The sequence below is a fragment of the Leptonychotes weddellii genome, unplaced genomic scaffold (assembly GCF_054177405.1).
Source record: "Leptonychotes weddellii isolate Sample4059 unplaced genomic scaffold, ASM5417740v2 HiC_scaffold_7498, whole genome shotgun sequence".
NCBI lineage: Eukaryota > Metazoa > Chordata > Mammalia > Carnivora > Phocidae > Leptonychotes > Leptonychotes weddellii.
Window position 1 is genome coordinate 1 of NW_028044966.1, and position 9392 is coordinate 9392.

Genomic DNA, 9392 nt, shown 5'->3' on the forward strand with positions numbered 1-9392 from the left:
GAGCAGGGAAGGGCAGAGGGAAATTTTAGCAGACTCCAAGCTGAGCGTGGAGCCCTATGGGGGGCTGATCCCACCATGACTTGAGCTAAAACCAAAAGCCAGATGCTCAACCCACTGCACCACCCAGGGGCCTCAAAGTTTATTTGTTTATTTTTATTTATTTATTTTTTATTTGAGAGAGAGAGAATGAGAGACAGAGAGCACGAGAGGGAAGAGGGCAGAGGGAGAAGCAGACCCCCTGCTGAGCAGGGAGCCCGATATGGGACTCGATCCTGGGACTCCAGGATCATGACCTGAGCCGAAGGCAGTCGCTTAACCAACTGAGCCACCCAGGCGCACCTATTTGTTTATTTTTTATAATCTCTACACCCATCATGGGGCTCAAACTCATGACTCTGAGATCAAGAGTGGCATGCTCTTCCTACTGAGTAGGCAAGGTGCCCTAGGAACTGAATTATTGAAAATGCCTCAATAGGGGCACCTGGATAGCTCAGTTGGTTAACCGTTGGACTCTTGGTTTTGGCTCAGGTCATGTTCTCAGGGTCATGAGATGGAGCCCTGCATGGGGCTCTATGCTCAGCATGGAGGCTGCTCAAGATTCTTTCCCTCATCCTCTCCCTCCCACTTTGCTCCTCCCCACCCTGCTCACACACTCTCTAAAATTAAAAAAAATCTTTAAAAAAAAATGAAATGCCCCGGGCGCCTGGGTGGCTCAGATGGTTAAGCGTCTGCCTTCGGCTCAGGTCATGATCCCAGGGTCCTGGGATCGAGTCCCGCATCGGGCTCTCTGCTCCTTGGGAGCCTGCTTCTCCCTCTGCCTCTCTCTCTCTGTCTCTCATGAATAAATAAATAAAATCTTTAAAAAAAAAATGAAATGCCCCAATATACAAAAGACTAATGACTCTATCTATTAGCAAAGGGAAAATTCTTATCCTTTTGGTCTCCAGTGGATTAATATAGTGCAGGGTAAAATGAAAATGTACTAGTATTCAGACTTATTTTCATTGAAATCTAGCTAGTGAGGTCATTATTCAGTAGAAATTGCCCTCCATTCTTTGTTTTATTCAGGTATGGTTTCTAGACCTACAAGGTTACCCACTTTAAGTGTCCATGGTTTTTAGTGAGTTCACAGACTTGTGCAACCATCACCACAACCCAGTTAGCCCATCACCATCACCTCTGAAGGATCTCTGGTGCCTGTTTGCAGTCATTTTCCATTCAACCACTAACTACTTTCTATTTCTATAAATTTGCCTCTTTGGGGGAATTTCATATATACGGAGTCCTAGAACATGTGGTCTTTTGTGACCGGCTTCTTTCACTCAGCCTCGTGTTTTTGAGGTTTGTTCACATCGTAGCAGCTATCAATCCTTCATTCTTAAAACATGCCTCTTTCAAAAGAGGACAGCACAGTTCATAAAGAAAATGTGCATACACATAATGGAATATTATACAGCCCTAAAAAGGAAGACATGCGCTACAGTTTGGATGAACCTGGAAGACGTTACACTATGTAAAATAAATCAGTCACAAAAGGCCATATACTGTCTGATTCCACTCACGGGAGGCATTTGAAAATTGTCAAAACCATAGAGGCAGAGAGTAGAAAGGGGATTGCCAAAGGCTGAGGGAGGGGAAAAGGGGAGTTAGTGTTTAATGGACCCAGAATTTCAGTTTTGAAGATGAAAAATTCTGAGATTTTTTGCACAACAATGTGAATGCACTTAATACTATTGAACTGTACACTTAAAAAAAATAAAATGGTACATTTAATGTATTTAAAAATAACATGAAAAAAAATTTTTTTTTAAAGATTTTATTTATTTATTTGACAGAGAGACACAGTGAGAGAGGGAACACAAGTAGGAGGAGTAGGACAGGGAGAAGCAGGCTTCCCACGGAGCAGGGAGCCCGATACGGGGCTCGATCCCAGGACCCTGGGATCATGACCTGAGCCGAAGGCAGATGCTTAACAACTGAGCCACCCAGGCGCCCCCCAAAAATAACATGAAAATTAAAAAAAGACACATTTTCCTGCTATAATACTCAGAGGCATTTTTCTTGTAAATCTTGGTGTCTTTGCCCAACTCATGCTTCCTACTACATCTTTGAAACCTGTCCCTAATCTGACATCTGAGCACTTCTACCGCTCTACCATCCATCACGTAGAACTCGGTTACTCCATACAGGTCTGTGTCCACCTTTGTCCCCTTTAATTTTTTAATATTAATTAATCGAGATATAATTGACATATAACATTGCATAAGTTTAAGATACAGCACATGTCGATTTGATACATTTATATATTGCAACATGATTGCCACTGTTGCACCTGCTAACACCTCCAACCCATCACAAAATTGCCATTGCCTTTTTGTGGTGAGAACACTAAAGATCTGGTCTCTTAGCAACTTTCAAATCTGTAATATAGTGTGGTTGACAGTATGCTATGCATTAATCTCCAGGACTTATTTATCTACTGGTTGCAAGTTTATATACCTTTGCCCCTTTAGAATGTTTGCAAAACTATGGCAAGAGGAATCCTTTTAGAACAGGTTGTGAAAATCAGATGATTTTGCTCAAAGCCCACAGCGCTCCCTCCTCTCTTCTCACCAAGCCCCTCTTTTACCTGTCTGATCACTGACCTGATGCTCTGCCCTCATCCACTCTGCCTCAGGTACACTGGCACCTTGCTTCCCCCCACCCCACTTTTAAATTGAAGACTAACTGACATACAATGTTGTCTTAGTTTCAGGTGTACAACATAGTGATTTGATATTTATATACATTATGGAATGGTCACCACGGATAAGTCTAGTTACCATCTGTGACGGTTATATTACTGACTACATCCCATCTTGCTTTTCCTTGAATCTGCTGGCTCACTATGTCCTCAGGGACCTTGCACTTGCTGGGATGCTTTCTCCAGATCTCATGGCTCAATCCACTGCTTCCTTCAGGCCTTCTATCAAAGGTCACATTCTTGCCTCTCTGATGCTATCTGCCGCCTTCCCTGCCTAATTTTTCTCCATAGCACCTACACCTGTTCATACATTGTACTGATTTATGGTGTTTATCACCTGTCTGCCCCCTGCATCCTGGAATGTAAGCTCCAGAAAGACAGACATTTTGGCTGTTTTCTTTTCTGCTGTATCCCCAGCACAAACAATAGTTCCTGGCACATAATAGGAACTTAATGAATAGTCACCTGTATTAATTGTACAATGCAGTGGTTTTTAGTAAATTTAGAGTTGTGTGGTCACCACCACAATCCAGTTATAGAACATTTCCACCACCCTATCATATCCCTCATGTCCATATGCAGCCCCTCCCTCCTCCTCCCTCCAGCCCAAGGAAACCACTAATCTTCCTGCCTTTATAGATTTGTCTTTTTTTGGATCCCTGCTCATTTATTGCTTCTTTCACTGAACGTATTTCGAAAGTGCCTATGCTGGGGCTGTGCTTTGCTGGGGACTTGAAACTCTCTCTCTCTCGTATCTTTTCCTTTACACACACATATTACACATACACACGTAATACATACATATAGTAATTAGAATAAACAGTCTTAAAGGGTATCCAATACCTGCATAGCTGTCGCTGTGCATGCATTATGAATTAGAAGCACATGGTGCTGTTAGAACCTAGAAGGGGAGGCAGTTCGGGAACCCTTCTCTGAGCAGTCAATGTTTGACCTGGATCTCAGGGCAGAGTAAGAGGTAACTAGGTGGGTGGAGCAGTGGGATGGACTGCACGTGTGCGGGATTGTATGAGCAAACGTCCTGGGGTGAAAGGAGGTTGGCAGGTTGGTGCAGCTACAAAGCTAGGGTGGTGGGGGTGGAAAGGGGTTGTGTTTTGCTACATGGGCATCACCCCTTCTCCCTACATGTATCCCACGGCTTCTGCCTCTTCTGCTTTCCAGGACTTAAGAGCCGGTTTTGCTCCTAGGGACAAAGTAAGGTGCAGGTCACAGAGATCCAGAAAAAGGGACAGAACTGAAGTTCAAAAAGCAGGGAGGGCAGCTACAGAGACTGTCATTCTTAATGAGTCCCAGAATGTGCTAGATGTGCTATTTAACACCCATGACAGTCCAGTGGTGTGAGCTTCTTTGTATTCATTTTCTAGGTGAGGAAACTAGGTCGCAGAAATGCTTTATTATTTGTTCAGGATCCATAGCTAACAGAACACAGAACTCTCTTTTTCTGATTTCCCAGGGACCTCTGTGACCCCCGGCTGGTTATCCGCAGAACCACCATCCTCTGTGACAGGTAAATTCTGGAGGATTCATCCCAGTGTCTGGGGTATAGACCAACAGACCCCTTCTTTTCTTTCTCCCCTTTATCTAGATTTCTCAATTTAATTCACTTGTCTCTTTCATAAATTTGATTTATTTAAAAAATCACTTATTTCTGCCTGTAAAGAAGATTGGTATAATAATATTAGATAGACATTACTATGCTGCCCTACACCCCCACTTCTATCCAGCCTTAGATGGTTTATAATGTCTAATGTGGAGAAGAATAATCTGAGTGGCTTATAAAATCATAGATTCCTGGACTCTAGTTTTGAGTCTCTGATTCCATTGTCCAGTGGTTCTCAAACATTAGGGGGCCTGAGAATCACCTAGAGGTGATCCAGGTTTCTGGACCCCACCAGTTCCTGATTCAGAAGGTCTGGGGTGGGGTCCAGTTATGTTCATTTCATTTTTTTTAAAGATTTTATTTATTTACTTGAGAGAGAGAGCGAGAGCGAGCACAAGCAGGAGGAGCGGCAGGCAGAGGGAGAAACAGACTCCGCACTGAACAGGGAGCCCAATGTGGGGCTCGATCCCAGGACCCTGAGATCATGACCTGAGCTGAAGGCAGATGCTTAACCGACTGAGCCACCCCGAAGCCCCCAGTTATGTTCATTTCTTTTTTTTTTTTTTTTTTTTAGATTTTATTTATTTATTTGAGAGAGAGAATGAGATAGAGAGAGAGAGCATGAGACGGGGGAGGGTCAGAGGGAGAAGCAGACTCCCTGCCGAGCAGGGAGCCCGATGCGGGACTCGATCCCGGGACTCCAGGATCATGACCTGAGCCGAAGGCAGTTGCTTAACCAACTGAGCCACCCAGGCGCCCTAGTTATGTTCATTTCTAACAAGCTTCCAGGTGACACTGATGCTTCTGATCCTGGGATGTCACTTTGAGGAGGACTGCACTAAATTTTGTGTGAGCCATCATATTCTCCCATCTTCAAAGTATCTTAGTTGATTCTGGTGTGTTGCATACCAGCGTGCCTTAAGAGACTGTGCATTAGTCTGTGGCATCTCTAACATTCCCCATGTCTCAGGGTAGACCCAAATCCTGAGGAACAGAAGCATGTTGAAAAGAGCCAAGTTGGACAAGAGTCTGCTGACTTGTGTGGTTGAGGGTGGTATGGAGGCTGTCATGCTAAACGAGGCACACTGCATGTGTGTATGTGCGCATATGTGTGCATGTATTTCTCATTGGAATTTTAAAAACTTCTAATTCTGAGATGTAGATTCACGAGAAGTTGCAAAGACAATACAGAAGAACTCCCTGTACCCTTTGCCTAAATTTCTCCAATGGCTCCGTCTTGCATAATTATAGTACAACATAAAACCAGGAACCTGACATTGATACAATATTTGTATTTAGTTCTATGGCAATTTATCACATGTGTGGATCCATGTAAATCACCACTCCAAGATACAGAACTCTTCCATCCCCACAAAGATATCCCTCAGACTACCCCTTTATGGTTATATCCACCCACTCCCCTCCCACCATTCCTACCCCCTGGCAAGTACTAATTTGTTATTCTATTTAATTTTGTCATTTTGACAATGTTATATATAAATGGAAAGGTTCACCTATCATGGAATGTTTTGGGATTGACTTTTCTCATTGAGCGCAATGCCCTTGAGATCCATCCAAGTTATTGTGTGTTATCAATAGTGTGTTCCTTTTTATGGCAGAGTGGTATTCCATGGTATACATGTATTTCATCATGTTTAATCTAAATTCAAACAAAAATTTATTTATTTATTTTTTGAGAGAGAGAGTGCATGCATGTGAGATGGGGAGTGGCAGAGGGAGAGAGAGAATCTTAAGCAGGCTCCATGGTCAGTGCAGAGCCCCACATAGGGCTCCATCTCAGAACCCCTGACATTATCACCTGAGCAGAAATCAAGAGTTGGATGCTTAATGGACTGAGCCATCCAGTTGCCCCTCAAACAAGAATTTATTAATGAGGCTCACAGGAAGAGAAATAACAGAGAACAAATAATATCCCAAGGTCTTATTATACCACAGATAGGTGAGCATAAGCTAGGCTTTGATGAGCTGGTTCCACCATACAAAGATGGTCCCCAGCCTTAATAGGAGCTACATATTTATAGGTTGAGGGGTTTTAGGAGATACTTTGGTGCCCATGTAACTGGGGAGGTCCCTGGTTAAGAAAATGGCCTCAGTAGGGAGGGGAGCCTCTTGTGTTCAGAGGCTGGTATCAACCACTGAGCTTGCACAGATCTACTGGTCCACTTCTTACTTTTTAAATTGAGATATAAGTCACATACCATGAAGTTCATCATACCCACCAGAATGGCAATAGTAATTAATAATAATAATAATGATAAAGCACAACAGGTGTTGTTGAGGATGTGGAGAAATTGGAACCCTCATACATTGCTGGTGGGAATGAAACATGGTGTCACTGCTGTGGAAAACATTTCAGCATTTCCTCAAAAGAATTATCATATGACCATATCATAAAATTACCATAGGACCCAGCTATTCCACTTGTTGCTATATCCTCTCCCCCCAAATTAAAAAATGTATGGTCATACAAAAATGTGTACATAAATGTTCATAGCAACATTATTGATAGTAGCCCAAAAGAGGACATAATGTAAGTCCATCACTGGATGAATGGATCCATTTCTTATTCAGCCACTGAGGGATAGAAGACAATATGTCTTTTTTTTTTTTTAAGATTTTATTTATTTATTTATTGGAGAGCAAGCGAGAGAGAAACAGCATGAGAGAGGAGAGGGTCAGAGGGAGAAGCAGGCTCCCCGCTGAGCCGGGAACCCGATGCGGGACTTGATCCCAGGACCCTGGGATCATGACCTGAGCCGAAGGCAGTCGCTTAACCAACTGAGCCACCCAGGCACCCCGAAGACGATATGTCTTATAGCACCTCTACATTTGTCTCTCCTCAGTGTCTATGCAGTGTGTGTCAGAGAAAGGGGTTCTGGGAAGCCCAGATATCTCAGAAGGGCTATGCAGAGTAGGGACTCCCTGGGCAGACTGACATTATCCACTTTCTTATTACCCTCTTGCTTAGAATTCCCAGAAGCCTCCAGGAAACTGAGCATCTCACTCATCAACAAGAGCTCTACAATTGGTGGGTAACCAGGCGCTCAGAGCCCAGCAGAGAGGAGTATGAGGATAGGTTTTTCTCTCATCATCTAAGGCTTTAAGTCTGCTTCAGGAGATCACCTGATTCTCCCAAGGAAAGTCCTTGGTTTGAGGATCAAGGATAGGATAGAGGTGGGCTCTGAGTATGGGGACAGATATGCATTCTGGGTAATGTGGCCATTTCAAAGATGGCGGAGCCAAGGCTATGATGGGAGGACCATCACTCATTCCTACACACTGCTCTTCTGACTTTGCTCTGGTCCATGTGTGTAACTTTTGTCCTCTATTTTTCACTGCCTCCTCTTATCACTGCAGTCCCGTGCAACATACTTCTCTCACGCTGTAATTCTCTTCCCCCTCACTTTTCCTGGAAAAAGTATCCACTTCCCTCAAGACAGAAACCTTGACAGATCCCCTGAGGATAGGTCCAATATCTCCACTGGGTCCACCTGACTCGAGCTCTCTGTTAGACTCCTGATGCCAATAAGTTCTTTCTAAGACCCTGAGGAGATTCTTTATCACCCTCTGTTCAAAATCCTTCTGGGTTCCCAATCACCCTTAGGATATAGCCTGGGGTTCTCAGCTTGATGTTCAATGCTTTTAGATGCAATGCCCTTAGATCAGCCACTGTCTGATCCCTCCAGGGGAGGGACAAGATCCCTCCATTCTTATCTTCATTCCTCATGCAAATCTCAGTCACACAGAGTCAGATGAAGCTCTCCTGGATCCCTGGCATCTCCTCCTCACTCTGCATCCAAGCCACTTGCTCTGCTTTTCCTTCCATTTCCTCCTGGCTTCAGTCCCTTAGGAGAGCCTTTTCTGACACTGGGTTGTATAGTTTCCTCTGTCCTGTGGACTATTATAGCAATTTACACATTATATTAAAACACACACCTGTCAGATGTGTATGGCTGAGCACCTGGAAAGTCTCTGGAGATACTTGTGGAATTAGACAAGAGCTACCATGTGTGGGGTGCTTATCATATACCAAGCACAGTGCCTTATGCTGTTATTATTGTTATTGGTTTAAATTTCACATTAACCTGTGATGTATTATAATTATTTTCACTGGACAGATGGAAAAACTGGCTCATAGATATTAAGTCTATTGACAGAGGCCCCACATCTAATTAGTGATGGATCTGGGGTTCAAATCTAGACAGCCTGACTCTATAGTTCACGCTCTTCTTATGGTCATGGGATTCTGCCTTAAAAATGTGTGCATTCAGGATAGGGGCAGGAACAGGGCTAGGGGAGATGATCTTATCCCTTTATACTTTCTCTTTTTGATTCCCAGAGCCTTCTAGGTCTATCACCATCTCTCCAAAGGGGCCAGAGTCTCCAACTGGTAAGTGGTCCTCTCTGGACCTCTTCATTCCCACCCCTCTGTTTTCCCCTAAAGCTGACTGCTTTCCCTGTACAGAGGCTACACTCTATGGTCTTGGGTCCTGGTGTATAAAATACTAAGGGGAGGGTAAATATCCACACTTGGAACTCAGAATTGGGCAATAAGATCAGGTGAGAAGGTTGAGATAAATCTAGACAACCTGACTCTGTAGTTCATGCTCTTCTTATAGTCATGGCATTCTGTCTCAAAAGTGCATGCATTCACCCCAATGTTCATAGCAGCAATGTCTGCAATAGCCAAACTGTGGGAAGAGCCGAGATGCCCTTCAACAGACGAATGGATAAAGAAGATGTGGTCCATATATACAATGGAATATTACTCAGCCATCAGAAAAGATGAATACCCAACTTTTACATCAACATGGATGGGACTGGAAGAGATTATGCTAAGTGAAATAAGTCAAGCAGAGAAAGTCAATTATCATATGGTTTCACTTATTTGTGGAACATAAGGAATAACATGGAGGACATTAGGAGAAGGAAGGGAAAAATGGGCGGGGGGAATTGGAGGGAGAGATGAACCATGAGAGACTATGGACCTGAGAAACAAACAGGGTTTTA

At 43.6% G+C, this 9392-nt stretch overlaps 1 protein-coding gene across 1 annotated transcript; it reads left to right on the forward strand.

Annotated features, from left to right (window-relative positions):
- The first annotated feature begins 3862 nt into the window (after positions 1-3862).
- Positions 3863-9381, forward strand: LOC102727120 (uncharacterized). The gene is made up of 5 exons (XM_081811411.1): positions 3863-3955; positions 4184-4268; positions 7351-7410; positions 8722-8772; positions 9002-9381. The coding sequence occupies exons 1-5, from the start codon at positions 3863-3865 to the stop codon at positions 9169-9171; spliced, it is 459 nt and encodes a 152-aa protein (XP_081667537.1). The 3' UTR covers positions 9172-9381.
- Positions 9382-9392: the final 11 nt, after the last annotated feature.

Excerpts from the sequence above, each read along its gene's own strand:
- LOC102727120 (XM_081811411.1), top strand. The coding sequence starts at position 3,863 with ATGGGCATCACCCCTTCTCCCTACATGTATCCCACGGCTTCTGCCTCT. Across the intron at positions 3,956-4,183 it reads GTTTTGCTCCTAGGGACAAA|AACACAGAACTCTCTTTTTC; the intron begins GTAAGGTGCAGG and ends CATAGCTAACAG. Across the intron at positions 8,773-9,001 it reads GGGGCCAGAGTCTCCAACTG|TCATGGCATTCTGTCTCAAA; the intron begins GTAAGTGGTCCT and ends CTCTTCTTATAG.